The sequence below is a fragment of the Anabrus simplex genome, chromosome 1 (assembly GCF_040414725.1).
Source record: "Anabrus simplex isolate iqAnaSimp1 chromosome 1, ASM4041472v1, whole genome shotgun sequence".
In the NCBI taxonomy this organism is placed as follows: Eukaryota; Metazoa; Arthropoda; class Insecta; order Orthoptera; family Tettigoniidae; genus Anabrus; species Anabrus simplex.
In genome coordinates this window covers 98,791,392-98,810,962 of record NC_090265.1, presented here as the reverse complement: position 1 = coordinate 98,810,962, position 19,571 = coordinate 98,791,392, and the positions used below count along the sequence as shown (strand labels likewise).

General features: G+C 41.6%; 1 protein-coding gene across 1 annotated transcript in view; it reads left to right on the top strand.

Moving 5' to 3' along the window:
• LOC136862082 (aminopeptidase N) overlaps positions 1-18,492 on the top strand; it is a 266,710-nt gene extending 248,218 nt beyond the window's left edge. Inside the window, exons 14-16 of the mRNA XM_067138861.2 lie at positions 3,569-3,712; positions 12,045-12,126; positions 17,818-18,492. Coding sequence (XP_066994962.2) covers positions 3,569-3,712; positions 12,045-12,126; positions 17,818-17,973 — 382 coding nt within the window. The 3' untranslated portion in view covers positions 17,974-18,492. The remainder of the gene's footprint in view (positions 1-3,568; positions 3,713-12,044; positions 12,127-17,817) is intronic.
• The last annotated feature ends 1,079 nt before the right edge of the window (positions 18,493-19,571 follow it).

Below are 19,571 nucleotides of genomic sequence, written 5' to 3'. Positions count from 1 at the left end.
TGTTCCCACTTCTTCTCCAGGCAAAATGCCGGGATCGTACCTAATGTAAAGCCACGACCACTTCCTGCCCGCTCCCTTACCTATCCCAACCAATCTTCCCATCCGCCCCCCCCAACGCCTCTGTTCAGCATAGCAGATGAGGCCACCTGGGTGAGGTACTGGTCCTCCTCCCTATTTGTATCCCCGACCAAATGTCTCACGCTTCAGGACACTGTCCTTCCACCTGCGTCCCCAATTTAATTCTCCATAATTCATTTCACCTTAATTAGCTCCTCAACTCAGGTTGGCTTGGGTAAGTTGGCCATGCATTAGGAGCGCGCAGCTGTGAGCTCGCATCCGTGAGATAGTGGGTTCGAATCCCACTGTCGGCAGCCCGGGGGAAAACCAACCCTAGAGGGTAAACGGATTAAATACCGGTATAAATAATAATTTAATAATGGATTAAATTGAATTTCTGAAGGAAAACGGATATCCTTGCGTCTGTATTTGTTATTGTACTGCACTTGCTCACGCCCGAGTCCCAGACTAGCATTTATCTCAGGGGTGACCGGTTCTTCAGTATGTGTCTAAAACAAACTAATGTATTCAAATAGGTGCTCAAGTAACTACAGGGATGAACGGGGCATGCAAATTTAAATAGGGACAAGGGTTCATTCGTAGACTCTCAAATGAAAGATTCCACAATAGGACTAGGAACTGACAGAATTGATTACCATGAGCATGACTAAATTTCTACAATAAAAAGATAATGTATCTGTTTCCTTTCGAAATTGGCAAAGGAACGCTTTTTTAATTAGGCAATATTATGTCATGGCACAATGTCAAATACGACACTAAACAAACGTGAAAAAATACAACCTGTCTTCTCTCCATCCCACCACTTGATGGTGGGAATAATATTATGTGAGGTCGTATGCTTGTACATGTAAACCTGAATCGGTCGAACACCTATCCGTATGGATCTAACCAATGGCCTGTGTACTTAGATACGTAAACCTGAAACCATCTGAGGAGACGCTGCTCCACGTTCCTTTAGTGACTTACCTCCGGGTTATTCACATATAAGATAGCCCGCAATCCTATCCTAGAAATGTTATCGTAACAAAGGAGAAAACTAGTCGGAAAGATCCTAGCCTAGCTATCCACAGTCATGAGCATGCCAGTCATAGCTCGCCAAATTTGGCCTCAGTTTAATATTTACCATTGTCATTGCGACATATAAAAATATCGGAGGGCGACTCTAAAAACCTCGTATAATCCTGACATTTACCAGCCGTGGTCTCACTCACAAAGTTACGAACCTAGGCTTCCAAGGGAAGGGTAACTTGTTGGTCAAAACCAACCCGACTCACGGCAACTAAAGTATTATTATTATTATTATTATTATTATTATTATTATTATTATTATTATTATTATTATTCCGGGGATTTCGTGGAACGCTGAGGTGTAAGAAGGTGCGGGCATGATTGGGTGAACAGAGTAAAAATCAAAATATAATTTAAAACTCTAAAATTTGAAATTTTATTTCTTTCCTTGACTCTTTGCTTTTTTAGATTGTAACAACTTGCCTTATTTCTAACAATAATAACATTCATTTAAATACATGGGTGAGCGTAACACTCTCCGAAACACAACAGTAAACAAATGATAAACACAAACGAACTCAAAGTACTCGGGTTATACACTGTAGATACCTTAAGTGCGGCGTGGATAATTTTGCGGTGAGCGGCATAACTTCTGCCCTCGGCTAACTGTTCAAGTGTTGTCTGTCAAGTCTGTCGGGAGGCCTTACTTATACTTCCCTGCCCTCGGCTTTTGGTTCATCTGAAATCAGCCCAGGGAAATGGGGGTGGTTTTCTTGAATAGGTATTTTGAGTCCGGCCTGGCTGTTCAAAGTTTTACCAATCAACGATCCGATAATTTAATATCACACGTCGTAATTCTATCAAGAATCGATCGTGGATTTCCGATAGATTTCCGTCTTCCACGTTTCGCGGGTTTCTAGCTTCGCTATTGCCGTGGTGTAGCTCTGCCCATAGCAGTCCATCTAGGGTCAATTCCGAGAAATGGATACCTTAAAATATTAAAGTTATTGCAAATGATCATGATGAAGATCTTTTAAAATCCCCACAGTTGAAGTTCTGTGATTCGAATATGACATTTATTATTAATTGGAAAGATAGCCGGATTTCGTACTTACAGGTTCAAAGCTGGTACATATGAAGATGGTCAACATAGTCACCAGAATTTTTTCATTGGCCTAGAAGATAAAGTTGGAATTCAAGAGGACAAACTGGGGCAATTATTCATTTATAGGAAGGGGAGTTAGGGATTGGAATAACTTACCAATAAATTTCCAGTTTCTTTGAAATCGTTTAAGAAAAGGCTAGGAAAACAACAGATAGAGAATCTGCCTCCTGGGCGACTGCCCTAAATGCAGATCAGGATTGATTGATTGATTGATTGATTGATTGATTGATTGATTGATTGATTGATTGATTGATTGATTGATTGATTGATTGATTGATTGATTGATTGAAAGTAAAGCGGGCCTTTTAAATATTCCTTATTGTTCCCGTAGCCAACCTTACAAATATATGCCCGTAGGCTGGGAAATTTTGTTTCTCCATTTCTAAGAACTTTCTGCGTTTTGCCACTTCGCACTGAGCAGGAATATCGATATTCGTTCCTTGGTAGCAATTAGGGACTTAGTCACGTCTCTCCCCTTTCTTTTCTCGTAGTTTAGGGAGCGGGCACTTCGTGCGATTTGTGCTGCGATAAACAGCTTAACTAGCCGGAAATGTTCATTTCTATTTTCCATATAATCTTCCTGGCTCCAGATCCGTCTGAATGTACTTTTAGGTGTACTAATATTCCCCGAGTAAGCAACCAACTTACCAGTATGCATTTCAATATCATATCAATCGTATCAAATCATGATGAGATGGCCCATCCTGCATGGGTACAGTACAAATTGTATTTAATACTTTATGATGAGGTTTGCTAGGTGCTTTACGTCGCACCGACACAGATAGGTCTTATGGCGACGATGGGACAAGGAAGGGCTAGGAATGGGAAGGAAGCGGCCGTGGCCTTAATTAAGGTACAGCCCCAGCATTTGCCTGGTGTGAAAAAGGGAAACCACGGAAAACCATTTTCAGGGCTGCCGACAGTGGGGTTCGAACCTACTATCTCCCGAATACTGGATACTGGCCGCACTTAAACGACTGAAGTTATCGAGCTCCGTATGATGAAGTTTAGGATGAGGGGGTGCCACTCTATTGATTCATCAGTTATGTGGGCGGCGCTATATGCACGATATTACTCGTAAGTGTTCATTCTACCTAGAAATAACTCGTTAACGTTCCTTACAGAGAGTTTCTTTGTTTGTTTGTTTGTTTGTTTGTTTGTTTGTTTGTTTGTTTGTTTGTTTGTTTGTTTGTTTGTTTGTTTGTTTGTTTGTTTGTTTGTTTGTTTGTTCAACCCTTGTCCAGTTTCTCTACGGGGTCGGGTATGAGTTCGTGATAAAGAATTGGTATAAAATTTGTAAATTAATTCCTTTTCCAGATTCCTGTCCTGGTCCATTAAAGAAGACTCAGGAATCAAGAAGCAGTACAGTAGGGCGGTGTTTGAGGCGGTTGCCAAGAATCCTGCTGGTTACCGAATAGCAACCAACTTTCTCAAGGACAACGTACAGAGCATACAAAAGTAGTAAGTAAACCTTACATCTATGGAACGAGTTTTACTTACTTTAGATTTCCTGAATCAGCATAAGTTACACAGTATGTGACTTCGTAGCCCATATCTATCTCAAGTAAGAAGTAATGTACACAGCGCACTATAACATCGGGTATAGGGATGGAAGAACTTTGTCTCTATCCCCTTGTCTCAGGCTAATGTTTATTCGTCTTTGACGCCACGGCAGTGGCTGGGGTATGAATGATACAATTAACACCATTCTAAGGCACGATAGCCTTAAATATTAAATATAAATCTTCAAAGTTGTAGTGGATGCTTAACTTACATTGCAATCAGTAGCATACAACTAAGAAGCATACTTGTAATCCGTTATGTACCCTTTACCTTCTTTATTTTACTCTTAATACGTTTACCCCCCAGAGTCGTTTTTTCCCTAGGACTTAGCGCCTCTACCGCCTCAAGGGCAGCGTCTTGGAGGACTGGGGAGGAGGACCAGTACCTCTCCCAGGCGGCCTCACTTGCTATGCTGAACAGGGTCCTTATAGATTTTGGGGATGAGAAGATTGTAAGGGATAGATAAGGAAGAGGGAAGGAAGCGGCCGTGGCCTTAAGCTAGGTACCATCCCGGCATTTTCGTGGAGAAGAAGTGGAAAACCATGGAAAACCACTTCTAGGATGGCTGAGATGGGAATCGAACAACACACCTCTACTCTGTTGATATGATATACGCTGAAGTGAAATTTAAAGGTGTGGGTTTGTTTTGTGTATCATGGGAAATATATCTGGAACATACTAATGCATGTAAAGTTTTAAAATCTTCCAATAACATTTTTTTACACTCAACGAGAAACTTATGTAAAGAAATCAGCACGAGCCTCGCCTCATTGAATGTTGCAGTAACCGCTCTAGAATACAAAGAAAGTTCGACTCGAATTGAGAAGAAGAGCTTTTGACAACTGGAGCAAGAAAGAGCATAAAGGCAAAGGTGTAGTCCTGTTTAAACAGTATACGCCAGTGAATACATGGATTCGTGATCATAAAGGATTGTCTTGCAGTGAATGGCGTGATGCAATAAAAATGAACGCCAATGTTTCTGCTGTGCGTACTGTACCTGGCAGATCCCAGGGCAACAGCCTTTGTCGGCGTTGCCACAGAGAGTTCGAAACTCTTTTCACATGTCCTGGGAGTCTGTCCACATGGTGAATTACTACGCGCCTCACGCCATAATGTAGCCAGATCAATGATAGCCAACGCTTTGAGAGGACAAGGTTATAATGTCTATGAAGAAGTACATGGTCTCTCCAACAGAGGAAGCAACCGACGCATTGACATTATTGCTTTTAAGCCATCCTGTTCTGAAGGTTTCATCATTGATCCAACTATTAGATTTTTGAGACCAACGAAAACCAGCCGGAAGAGGTCGATGCAGAAAAAAAGAAGAATTTGTGAAGAAACGGTGGACTTCTATAAGAGAAAGTACAAGCTCTCATCGATCTCTGTAATCGGCTTGATGTTAGGTACTCGAGGAACCATACCTATATTTTTTGTCAACTTCTGCAATACCTTTGGCCTAAACAGAGATTTCACATATAAAATCGCGATTACCATACTCAAGAAGTCCATCATGATCTTCAAGAACCATGCTTGCGGACGTCAAACAAATGTTTGACATGCCTCACTCGATTGCCTACACGTAACATCATACAATATCCATATATTGTTGTTAAGGTACTCTTTGTCTTTGGGCAACCTGCAGCTGTTGCAGGAGATTGTATAATAAATATTCTAGCTTATCGTGCACAGGCTTCCCTTCACTTTGCTAATAATGTCTCCTTTCTTTCGCAGGTCCAGCTTCACTGCTTTTAAGAAATTTTGCTTTATTTGCAGTGGGAAGAGCAGCCACCAAATTCTCCTGCGCAATTTCATAAGCCATAATTCACGACATTGCGCATTGTAGTGACTCTTATATTAGTAAAAAGAGGAGTAAATCATTTTCAAAAGCCAGAATTCACGGCAAAATGCGAGATAAATTACGTGTTTGATATATCGACCGCTCGTTCTTTTGGCGGGGTTTGGCTATGGTTGAAATTTCGACCGCTCGTCCTTTTCGAGGGGTAATTCTCTGGTTGATATTTTGACCGCTCGTCCGATAAAGGCGATCCAACCGAGTTCCTGGTTATGATGGAAGGATCAATAGACTACGTTCGTGGCTTGGATAGTTTGTAAATTGAGATAATTGTAAATATTAATTATTAGTGACGTAGCCATACGCTAAATAAATAATTAACCATAAAGTGAACGCGTCCGCCTCCGTGGTGTAATGTTTGGTGTGATTAGCTGCCACCCCCTGAGGCCCGGGTTCGATTCCTGGCTCTGCCACAAGATTTGCAAAGTGGTACGAGGACTGGAACGGGATCCACTCAGCCTCGAGATGTCAACTGAGTAGAGGTGGGTTTGATTCCCACTCCGGCCATCCTGGAAGTGGTTTTCCACTTCTCCTCCAGGCGAATGCCGGGATGGTACCTAAATTAAGGCCACTGCCGCTTTCTTCCTTCTTCCTTGTCTTTCCCTTCCAATCTTCCCATCCCCCCACAAGGCCTCTGTTCTGCACAGCAGGTGAGGCCACTTGGGCGAGGTAATGGTCATTCTCCCCAATTGTATCCCACGACCCAATGTCTCATGCTCCAGGACATTGCTCCTGAGGCGGTAAAGGCGGGATTCCTTGCTGAGTCCCAGGGCAAAACCAACCGTGGTGGGTAAACAGATTAAGAAGGAAAGAAAGAAAGAAAGAAAGAAAGAAAGAAAGAAAGAAAGAAAGAAAGAAAGAAAGAAAGAAAGTGAACGCACCGTTTATCAATACTTACCTTTCTCAATCTTTGTGCTTAAAAGTTACCTAGTTTATAACCATGGTGAAGGCAACTTTCGCAATCTTTTCGTCTGAAGATATTTTATCTCCTCCATAATGTCTTGCCTTCACCTCTATCACTTGTATATTAGACAATTATTATAAAGAAAATATTAGGTCCTCTAAGAATTGCAGAGTTTTGGAAATTAAGAAGTAACAATGAAATTTACCAGAACATAGAAAACATATCAGAAACAATAAGAAAAAGGAGTTTGCTATTTCTTGGACACTCTTTATAGAATGGATGACAATAGACTAACTAAACGAATCTTCAAGTACCTTTGGGAAAAGAAATCAACCACCACCTGGATTCAAGAAGTCAAGAAAGACCTGGATAGGAACAACATTACGAGAAGAAGAATTATTGGAAAGAAAGAGTTTTAGGAAGAAAGTCTTACAAATGGAAAGATTCCAAGGGAGGAAGGAAAAGAAAACAGGCACAAAGTGGACTAAAGACAGGAGAAAGAAGCACAGTGAAACAATGAAATAATACTGGAAGAAAAGGAAAGAACAACTTAGGAGGAAGAATTGGAATTGCAACGTGGTCCTTAGAAGGCCGGAACGCAAGAAGAAGAAGAAGAAGAAGAAACTGAACGCTTAATACAAATATTTAGTGACATGCAGCAGGCGAAAAAGGACATGAACCTGGGCTGCATGTGAGGTCAGGTGGCAGGATGTCTCATGGAGGACACAAAATGAAGTTTCCAATTATCATCGCCATGGATACCAGATGACGTATCTACTGCGCAGCGGGAAACAGAAGCCCATGCCTTATCTTATCAGCAGTAGACCTTTTGTGGAACTTTTATGAGCCGTCACTTTAGTTCAGGATTTAAAGGTTTGTCTCCTTTATTGACAACCCATGGAGTGTGACATATACTGTACACAAATCCAACATGTAAATTTATAATGTTGAAAACAAGTAGTGGTCTCTATAGTACGAAAAACGTAAAAGTAAGCAATTTTCTCAATTGTGCCAAACGTTGAAGGGTGAAAGGGCCCAGAAATGTTTCAAATTGTGAGTTTTGGATACCTCTAACAAACTAAGAAAACACATTTCGAAAATGACTTCCGGTCTAAATGCAGTTCCAGAAAAACTGCCTAAAATCGCTTGTTTCTTTACTCGTGATCTGTTTCATTCAAATCATTTACTTTTCTTTGCTAGTGGCTTAACGTCGCACCGACACAGGTAGGTCTTATGGCGACGATGGGATAGGAAGGGCCTAGGAGTTTTAAAGAAGTGACCGTGGCCTTAATTAAGGTACACACCGAGATCGATAGCTGCAGTCGCTAAGTGCGGCCAGTATCCAGTATTCGGGAGATAGTAGGTTCGAACTCCACTGTCGGCAGCCCTGAAGATGGTTTTCCGTGGTTTCCCATTTTCACACCAAGCAAATGCTGGGGGCTGTACCTTAATTAAGGCCACGGCCGCTTCCTTCCCACTCCTAGCCCTTCCCTGTCCCATCGTCGCCGTAAGACCTTTCTGTGTCGGTGCGACGTAAAGCAAATAGCAAAAAAAAAAAAAAAAAAGGTACAGACCCAGCATTTGCCTGGTGTGAAAATGGGAAACCACGGAAAACCATATTCAGGGCTGCCTACAGTGGGATTCGAACCCACTATCTCCCGGATGCAAGATCACAGCCGCGCTCCTCCTAACCGCACGGCCAACTCGCCCGGTCATTCAAATCCTAGCCAAATTAATTTATTTACATAATTATGTCTATAATGTGTTCCTTGGTTCAATGCCCTCAAGCTTTTTGATTTTTTTAAATGTCCACACCGAATGTGGTTATAAGGGCTTAAGTGAAACTCTGCAATGACTCACATTAGCGCTCGTAGTGGTAGGGAAAAGCAAACTGCTAATATAATCGACTGGATAACGATGATGAAGAAAGTCCGACTCGTTGGCTGAATGGTCAGCGTGCTGACCTTCGGTTCAGAGGGCCCCGGGTTCGATTCCCGGCCGGGTCGGGGATTTTAATCGCTTCTGATTAATTCTTCTGGCTCGGGGACTGGGTGTATATGTCCGTCCCAACACTCTCCTCATCATATTCAGACAACATACTGCACTACCAACCACCACAGAAACACGTAATAGTGCTTACATCCCTCCATAGAGGGTTGGCGTCAGGAAGGGCATCCGGCCGTAGAACAGGACCAAATCCACATGTGCGACGCAGTTCGCACCCGCGACCCCACAGGTGTGGGAAAAGCGGCAGGAAAAGAAGAACGATGATGAAGAAAAGGATTGTAATTTTTAGGAATAAATAAAGAATATATTCTCATACTTAATTATATTTTATTTACCTAAAATTCGTAGCTCATATCCCTAGGAAGTTTTCAACATTGAGTTGCTTGCCTGAAGGACTTTTTCATACATGCAGTATGTGACTTCGTATCCCAGATCTAAAAAAAAAAAGTAGTGTTCACAGCCCACAATATCTTCAGGTATAGGAGTTAGAAGAGGGGCTGCCTGGCCGAGGCGGTAAAGGCGTGCTCGGTTCCCCCGGAAGGACGTGGGTTCGAATCCCCGTCAGGAAGTTGTAAAATTTTAAAAACGAGATTTCCACTTCCGGAGGTGCATATGGCCCTGAGGTTCACTCAGCCTACACCAGAAATGAGTACCAAGTTTATTCCTGGGGGCAAAGGCGGCCGGGCGTAGAACTAACCACTCTAATCACGTGCCGCGGTTAACAATGGTGGAAGCCTTTACCTTCCACTCCTCCAAGGGCCTTCATGACCTGTATGGAGGTGACTTTGTCTTTTTATAGGGGTTAGAAGAACGTTGTTCCTCTTCAGTCTAATGTGTCTCAGTCTAATGTGTGACTTTGACGTCACGGAAGTGACTGGTGAATGAACGATCCAAAAAACACTACTGAGAGGTATAAAAGCCGAGTAGCATCATCGATGCTATGGTTCGATCCTTGCCAATGCATGTGGGATTTTTGAAATGGAAAGCCAAGTCCCTATGGTCCGTATTTCGCGTGAAACTGGAGGCCACGAGGCTGCGATCACGATATCAAATCACATAAAACTACATCAAGCTTTCTTTGAATAATGCAATTTATTAGGATAAACGGTGTGGTAACACGTCTTGTAGCATCGGCTGGAGTCGGCTTCCTTAGTTCTAAATGTACCAATCAGCTTCTAACGGTCTCAGCTTTGCCTTAACCCCAAACCCCATGGCGTAACAGCCCCGAAGGCCTGCAGATTATGAGGTGTCGTGTAGTCAGCACGACGAATCCTCTCAGCCATTATACCTGGCTTTCTACACCGGGGCCGCTATCTCACCGTCATATGGCTCCTTAATTGTAATCACGTAGGCTGATTGAACCTCGAACCAGCCCTCAGGTCCAGGTAAAAATCCCTGATCTACACATCTGGGCTGGTCGTCTTTCTCTTGTAAATTACCTTTATAAATTATCTGCGTTCTAGTGGGCTGAGGTTTGATAGCTCCTTGATTTTGCGCTGAATATGATGAGAATCTGTATCGGGTTTGTGGTGTGGACGGTTAAATTTGTAGTAGACGCTGCTTTCTAAGATGGTGATGGTAGTGATTATTGTTTTAAGAGGAAGTACAACTAAGCAACCATCCTCTATATAACACAAATCAGAGAGAAAAAATGGAAGGGATACGACACTTCGATAAATGAAGGTATCGGACAAAGAAAGACACGGGCCACGAAGAGTGTGCAAATGAAAAACTCCCTAACCCTCGGAAACCTAATAGCGTCGGGGTCGAAAAAGAGCAAGTGTTGACCAAGGAAGGTCAGATAGGATATGAGGAGCCGTGCACAAGTAAGTGGGAACAATGTCAGGACTCAGCTAAGGGCCCCGTAGTCGCCAACCCACACTCCAAAGTTCAGAACCTTAGGGGCCCTTTTAGTCACCTCTTACGATAGGCAGGGGATACCGTGGGTGTTATCCCACCGCCCCCACCCATAGGGGGTTGTGACCACTGATACACACACAAAGCGTTTTCTAGGGTTATGGTGAAGTTAATTCAAGGCTATTACTGCTTTAGATGATGGCAGTGGTGGGCGTGATTCTATTTGTTACAATTTGCTTTACGTCTCACCGGCACAGATAGGTCTTATGGTGACGATGGATTAGGAAAGGACTAGGAGTGGGAAGGAAGTGGGCGAGGCCTTAATTAAGGTAGAGCCCCAGCATTTACTTGGTGTGAAAATGGAAAACAATGGAAAAGCATCTTCAGTGCTGTCGACAGCGGGGTTCGAAACGTTATCTCCCGAATGCAAACTCCCAGCTGTGCGATTCGAACCGCACGGCCAACTCGCCTTGTAAGAGAAAAGTAAATGGCAAGAAGAGTGTGAAAATGAAGGACTCGCTAGGCGTCGCAAAACAAATCCATCGCGGTCAGAAAGAAACAAGTTGTCCGATAGAAAAGTTGAATGTGAGAAGTCAGGTAAAAGTATATAAATGGAAACAATACCAGACTCAACTATGACCCCGTGGTTGCCAACCTACCCTCAGAAGTTGCGAACCCTGATGTTCGCTTTCAGTCGCCTCTTACGACAGACAGGGGATACTGTGGATGTATTCTACTGCCCTCACCCACAGAGGGAACTGCTTTGGATGGTCCAGTAAGTGAAAATGTCTCTCAGGGACCTTTATCCCCGCTACAAAAGCATCACCTCTTCCATATCATTGGTTTGATGTGTGTATTCTCCTTGTAGTATTCTACGTTATAACACATGAAAATAAATTTCCCATACCTACCCCTCCACGTTTTTTTTGGGGGGGGGGAATTATTATGAACTTGAAATTTATTTCCTGGGTTCATTGGGAACAGTACATATGCCTACATCTTAAGGCGACACACTGGAGATAAAAATCGATAATTTGGTAATTTTCGTGAAATTTTTTATGACTGAAATTGAAAGGATTGAGTTTTTCTCACGAAGTTATTCCGCTGAATTCAAACAATTTATCACTGTAATAATGCTTAGTTTTCCAATTGTAATTTTACATTTAAATCCCGTTATTTTTCTCCCATAATATTCTGCCAAATGTAAAAAAAAGAATTGTATGGCTTATGGTCATATTACGTATGAACGTCTAGGTAGACGAAGAATACTAGTAAGTAAGACAGCTATATTAAGAAAACTGGAATTTTTGATTGCAGAATTTATTCAAGTAGTGGGGATTTTTAAATCCAAAATTTTAGAACGTAAAAATTACACAAACTTTAGTAGGATATATTTCCTTATATAAATTATCTGCAGAAAAATTGATAATTAAACTCTTTTGGAAATGCTTTATCTCTAGACACGTAAAATTATCAATTGCATCAACAATGACTTATTTCCTTGCTGTTTAATAAATTTGTACCTAAACATTACCTCTTAGTTTCTTTTTAAGTTTACATAGTTTTGTACATTTAAATGTGTAATTCTTTATTTTATTTATTTTTTTCAGTCTTGGTCCAAGTCCGCTTCTCTTGACCAAAATGCTGTCGGCTCTAGCATTATCAATGAACCAGCCGGAGCAACTGAACGAGGTACGTTCATTAAAGGTGTGGTTATTATTATGTCTTGTGCACAGTGTTAACCAGTCTTTCTGTGCAAGATAATACCTCTCATGTTACAATTCTGTTTAGGTTTTCATCAATACCTAACTCAAAGAAAACACCTTAAAGGTAAAAATTTATGCTCCCAGGATCCTTATTAATAAGCATGAAAAACCTTTCAAATTTTGCCGTGTTAAAGAAACATAGACTAAAAATTCTCACATCTTCAAATGAAAACAAATCTGTCTAGGACTAAAACTTCTCTAACAATGACTATTGCAATAATGAGTAGCTATATGATAAAGAAAAAGCCGAAAATTACAGAACAGTCAGCTTGACATTTGTTGCATCCTTTTTGATTTGTACTAGACTCGTTTACGAACTTATTCATCATCATCATCATCATCTGTTTACCCTCCAGGTTCGGCTTGTCCCTCGGACTCAGCGAGGGATCCCACCTCTACCGCCTCAAGGGCAGTGTCCTGGAGCTTCAGACTCTTGGTCGGGGGATACAACTGGGGAGAATGACCAGTACCTCGCCCAGGCGGCCTCACCTGCTATGCTGAACAGGGGCCTTGTGGAGGGATGGGAAGATTGGAAGGGATAGACAAGGAAGAGGGAAGGAATCGGCCGTGGCCTTAAGTTAGGTACCATCCCGTCATTCGCCTGGAGGAGAAGTGGGAAACCACGGAAAACCACTTCGAGGATGGCTGAGGTGGGAATCGAACCCACCTCTACTCAGTTGACCTCCCGAGGCTGAGTGGACCCCGTTCCAGCCCTCGTACCACTTTTCAAATTTTCGTGGCAGAGCCGGGAATCGAACCCGGACCTCCGGGGGTGGCAGCTAATCACGCTAACCACTGCACCACAGAGGCGGACTACGAACTTATTAACTGGTTTAATATAGGGCAGTTCGGATTTCAAAAAGGTTATTCCAGTGAGGCTCAACTTGTAGGATTTCAGCGGGATCTAGTTGATATTTTAGATTCAGGAGGTCAAAGAGACTATGTCGCTGTTGGTGTATCCAAGGCTTTCAGTATGGTAGATCATGGGATGCTGACGAAAATGAGGGCTATTGGATTAGACAAGAGAGTGGTTAAATTTCTAGTAAATAGAACTCAGAGAGTTAGAGCAGGTGAAGTATACTGTGATCCTGTAACGATTAAGAAAGGAATCTCACGGGGCAGCGTTATTGAACGCTTATGCTTCCTTATGTATGTAAATGATGTGAGTGAATATCTGGAATCACAGATAAGAATTTTTACAGATGATGTTATACTGTATAGAGTTGTAAATAAATCAGAGGATGGTGAGCAGCTGCAAAAAGACCTCAACAATATTGTGAGATGCATGGTAAAAGGGATGAAAAATTAGTTTGTAAGTTTCACCCAGAGGAGGCCCTCTCAGTTTTAATTGTTGTGTTAATGAGGTGAGAGTACCTCGCGGCGATCACTATAATTACTAAAGTGTCAATATGTGGGAAGATCTTCTTTGGGGTATCACATTAATGAAACTGTAAATAAACTTTAAACATGATGTTGGACAGTAGGCAATGGTATGATGATAAAAGGAGTTAAAAGTCAGGTTGTGATTTTCTCAAACAGGGAAAGTCCTCTCTGATTTAATTACTGCATTGATGGGGTGAAAGTTCCTGCAAAAAGACCTCGACAATATTGTAACATGCATGGTAAAAGGGATTTAAAATATCTCCATTGGGGTAATCACATAAATATGATTGTATATAATAACTGCTTATTTATTTACTGATTTAATTAAAACTCTATACAGTATAACATCATCTGAATTCCAGTTATTCACTCTGCACATGGTTATGAGGATATTTAGGCGTTGTAGCAAAATGTAAAAGAAAGACCCCAACTACTGTATGGTTCGAGTGTATGGGAACCGCAACAGGATTACTTGATTCAAGAACTGGTAAAAATCCAAAGAAAAGCAACTCGATTTGTTCTGGGTGATTTCCGACAAAAGAGTAGCGTTACAAAATTGTTGCAAAGTGTGAGCTGGGAAGACTTGGGGGAAAGGAAACGAGCTGCTCTACTAAGTGCTATGTTCCGAGCTGTCAATGGAGAGATGGCGTAGAATGACATCAGTAGAAGAATACGTTTGAGTGGTGTCTTTAAAAGTAGGAAGGAACACAATATGAAGTTAAAGCTGGAATTCAAGGGAACAAATTGGGGAAAATATTCGCTTATAGGAAGCGAACTTAGGGATTGGAATAACTTACCAAGGGAAATGTTCAATAAATTTCGAGTTTCTTTGCAATCATTTAAGAAAAGGCTAGGAAACCGACAGATATGGAATCTGCCGCCACGGCGACTGCCCTAAATGCAGATCACGATTGATTGATTGATTGATTGATTGATTGATTGATTGATTGATTGATTGATTGATTGATTGATTGATTGATTGATTGATTGATTGATTGATTTCTGTACATAGTTATGAGGGTATTTATGGGGTGTAGTAAGTATGTAAGCCGGCCCCGTGGTGTAGGGGTAGCGTGCCTGTCTCTCACCCGGAGGCCCCGGGTTCGATACCCGACCAGGTCAGAGATTTTTACCTGTACCTGAGGGCTGGTTCGAGGTCCACTCAGCCTACGTGATTAGAATTGAGGAGCTATCTGACGGTGAGATAGCGGTCCCGGTCCCGAAAGCCAAGAATAACGGCCGAGAGGATTCGTCGTGCTGACCACACGACATCTCGTAATCTGCAGGCCTTCGGGCTGAGCAGCGGTCGCTTGGTAGGCCAAGGCCCTTGAAGGGCTGTAGTGCCATGGGGTTTGGTTTGGTTTTTAGTAAGTATGTAAGGGAGAGGGCGTATAAGTCTCTTGTAAGACCGCGTCTTCAGAAGAAAATCTCGACTATTCACGAGAAAGACCTCTCCAATAATGCGGATTTGATTTTAAGAATGCTTTACCGTTGGTCATAGTAAGTGTTACGCCCATTCGTCACCAGATGGCTCGCTGTATGCTTGGCACATTCCAGGCTGGAGCTGACGACACTGTCTAAGCTCCTATAGAATGTTCCTCGATCAACGGTGTTACATGTGTATCAGGAATATCTCATGGAAAGAATTAGCCGACCATAAACAAGCCACACTGGCTCAAATCGCATCCGAATACAATGGAGGAGGTAATAGACGCATATCCAGCAGATTAGTGCAGCGTTCTCCAATGCAAGTGGGATTTGGGAGCAGAAGACTTACAAAAGTGTCCTTATTTACACCACGACACTGCGCCCAGCGTCTCACCTAGTCGCGCGACGTTGCTAATTGGACCCTGGAGGACTGGCAACATGTATCTTGATTCGATTATTCATATAGCAAGTGAGGCTTTCACGGCAGGCGCTACAAATCATATCAGGGTTTTCCAGGCTTGTAGACCGTAGTCCAGGAGCATGTGATGGTCTCGGCGTTTCGCCGAAGACTGCGTTCGGCATTGTCAAGGGTTCCGACTGACTTCGATAGCAGCAAAGCTCTCATTCAATCACATGCTCCTGGACCACGGCCTACAAGCCCATGAGACCTGTGCAGAATCTCTTTTAAGGAATGTTTACTGTATGATGTGGAATGTTGTTGTAGAATATTTTATTTCTATTCCCTTTACTTACCTAGCCTGTATGGTGTAGAATACTATTGTGGAATGTTTTGTTTGTATTCGCTTTATCTACTTAAGTAACTACTAACTTATATTGTAAATTATTGTTCTTATTATCTGTAACAGTTCAGAAAGGTTGTGACGAGGACTTTTGGAACAGAGTGTGTTGGCCCCTGTCGATTCTAGAAGCATGTCCTTTCTAATTCTGGAAGATGAAAAGTTCGCGATTAATGTCTGCCTATGTTCTGAAATATTTGCGAAAACATCGCGACTTGATAAAGAGTTCTGATTGGTAGATCTGGGTGGCGACAGCGAGGTTCCTGTGCTCTGATTGCTCACTCGGTAATCACACCGGAGCTAGCTTTGCCTTTTTAAGAGACCGAGGCAAGATTTTATGTTCTTTCCTTCTCTCGTCAGTCCAGCGATCAGACGCACGTCGGCGAATCCTCGCTCCCGAGATGGGCTACATTGGGGTAGGCACTGTCGATTTCATTTCCACTTTAACTCACATTTAATGTTTGCTTGTACTGTATTTTCACATAGGAGTTAACCCTATTCGCCCACCCTCACCACTCAATTTCTCAGATGTCTTAGAAAGCACGTTCTTTCATTTAATATTGTACTTATCTGTCATCTTACCCTCAATATTGTATTGTAGAACTTGGATTGTGTTAAGATATATTTAGTTAACCTCTTGACCTAATAGCAAAGCTCTTGGCAAAGTACATCTAAATTCGTAAATTATGAAACTGGATTGTGTGGATAGATGAATTTTGTTCGGAATTTACCTTGTAATGTTTATTTTGGAAAATAATATCTTGAATCAAGGGATCACCGTTGATTTTTCTGGAAACCCGCAACTTTCGTATCTCTACGGCGTTGGTAGGTTTCCCAGACCCGTTCCACGTTCCTTTATTATAGTCGTCATATTGCCCAACATGATATTTATTTGTGTATTGGCGCAGTTCATCTGATGTTTGTTGTATGTTAAGGTTTTAAAGTGTCGTGTCATTTGATTTATTTTCCTCTTTTCTTAACTGTGTATCGTGTAACCGCTGGAAACCGGTTACACCTGAAAAAAACTGATATGTTTTGATTCGATGAGTCACTGTTCCAGTTATTTCGAGCTGATGACAGGGTTTGGATATGGCTCAGTCCCCATGAAACAGTGAACTCCAATTGTTAACAAGGCACCATAAAGGCTGGTGGCAGCACATAATGATGCGGGATGCATTCACGTGGCGTGGGCTAGATCCGTTGATTCACCTGAACAAGTCGTTGACCAGTGACTGCTACTATGAACTGCTGACTTGCAGCCCTTCATGGACTTCACATACTCTTACCCAAGTCGTACATAACTGGTTCGAGGAGCGTCCTGGAGAGTTCCAACGACTGCTGTGACCACCTCGTTTGCCTGATATCAACTCTATCGGTCCTTTACTGGACGTGGTGGTGAGGTCCATTCAACACCCCAGACCCTGAACCGACAAATAGCATGAAGCTGTGGGTAGCTATTCAAACGGCATGGATCAGAATCTCTCCATGGGAGTTTCTTCCACTTGTGGAATCGATGCCACGACGAGTGCTGCACTTAGCTGATCTTTTGGCAAGCTAGTGTATAAATTCGTGCTAGCAAGTGATTCAGTCGGCATATTAAAAATATTTTACCAAAATCTTCGTAAAGAAGGATGAAAGTCTGCACTTTTTACTTAAAAACAACTCAATTTTTTCTAGTGGTTTAACGTCACACGTATTAATTTAGGCTATATTTTAATTAGAGAATATCGATAAAACAGGTACAGTTTTATTCGTAACAGTGTATTTTAATAATTAATATCAACACGCAAATTCTCTTACTAGAATATCTTATCATATTAACTAACACACCCACATGCAACCAAATTCAGAGCTGGTCATCCTATGGCAGAGTTACCTATTATGTTGGAGGCAGCCTGATTTATTACATTTACTCGAAAGCTGTATCAATAAATAAATATTCTATTTCAATATTTATATCATACTATTCAATATATTGTGTATTATTATCGACGAATTGCTTGTTCCAGCTCCAGGAGTTCCAGGCCCAACACGAAGACACTCTTCGTGCAGCTTCTGGAACGCTAGATCAGACCAAGGAGATGGTTCAGTTCAACATAGACTGGCTACAAAGAAATTATTTCATAATCTCAGACTGGCTCCAAGAGAGATCTTTATCATTGTGAAAACCGAAGAGACCTCTTTCTCGACGTAAGGAGACACACTGTGCTTTATGACTCCAGCAAACTACTGATTACATAATATCTACAAAGTGAAGCTAATTTCTTATATGGTGAAGGCTCGAGAGTCATTCATCAAGTGTATCTACTTCAATTGTGTTGTCCAAACGAATCACGAAAAGAATTAAATAGATTTTACAGTAGATATTCCGTCCGTTACTTGGATTGATGTAGTTCATCATCGACTTAATTTTCGAAATTTAAGAACCCCTTGCTCGTTCATTGATACAGTAGGAACGAGCTTCCTTGTCTCCTTGTATTATGGTAATAATCGTGTTTACCAGCGACATCTGTAAATCGTCGTAACACTTCATTTGAGTAATATTCAATTCTTCGACTAATGTACGTACATTGTATGCAGTACTAGTTTGCTCTGAGTTACAGTATTATTAACTACTATGTAATAACTGTAATGGAAGATTGTTAATCAACGTTTAAGAAATAAAACATATATTTATAACTCAATTTTTACCTATGTGTTTAGTTCATTACTGAAGGCTTCTGAATGATTTACAGTTATCACTTCTACATCCAAGAATCCATCTTTATAGAAATGTCTGCCACAAACTGAAACTACACTCTACAAGGTGTTTCAAAAGTGAAGGTACCAACTGGAGGGATGTGTACAGAGCAATGAAGCAAAACATTAAGTCCTAATAAACAAAGGACCAGAAGCAAACCCTCTTCGATATATGTAAACGTATTTTGCAACCATTACAACATTGTTCTGTAGTATGGCTTCCAACAGGGGTACTGCAGAGAAATAAATAGTAAGCAGAGTGCTAGCAGTTCATACTAGTGAAGTGATCGTTCCTACACTATCACTCACGTTGCAGCACAAGAACTTGCCCATGTTCGAAACTCGTTTATAGCGCAACTTAGCTTTTGTGCTATCAGACAGTAACCTACTTCTTCTGTTTGAATTGTATGATACAATTGCTTCATTTGCATGCCTCAAAAGAGCAGCTTGTATATTCACAGTAATAATATAGATTTGAGTAAACTCTGCGAATACAAAAACCATTCGAGTTACCTCACTCGCCTCTCTTACAAGACACTACGATGTTCTTGCTCTCCCCCTCTTGCCTGATGGTTGTTTCATGTCGCCAGGCCCTTCTTCCTTCCATTAGTGTTGACGAACATAATTTTGAACGAGTCCAAGAATTTAAATACATGGGGTCATTTCTGTCCAGCTGAAGTGAAGCAGAGAAAGTGGTTCGACAGCGAATACCGAATGCTAACCGCGCCCTTTTTAACTTGAACCACGTAGTCAAATCACGCCATATAAGTTATCACAATAAAATAAGAAACACCTATACAACAATCTCTTGGCCAGAAAGCTTAATTAGATTAGATTAGATTAGACCTATACATTATGTTAATTCAGCCAGTACTTATGTACGGTTGTGAAACATGGGCGACTCTACAAACAACTGAGGAGAAATTTTGTGCTTTTGAGAGGAAGGTACTTAGGAATATCTATGGGCCCGTTTGCAAGAACATAGAAGGACTATAGGAAAGAAGATTGAAAGAGGACCTATTCC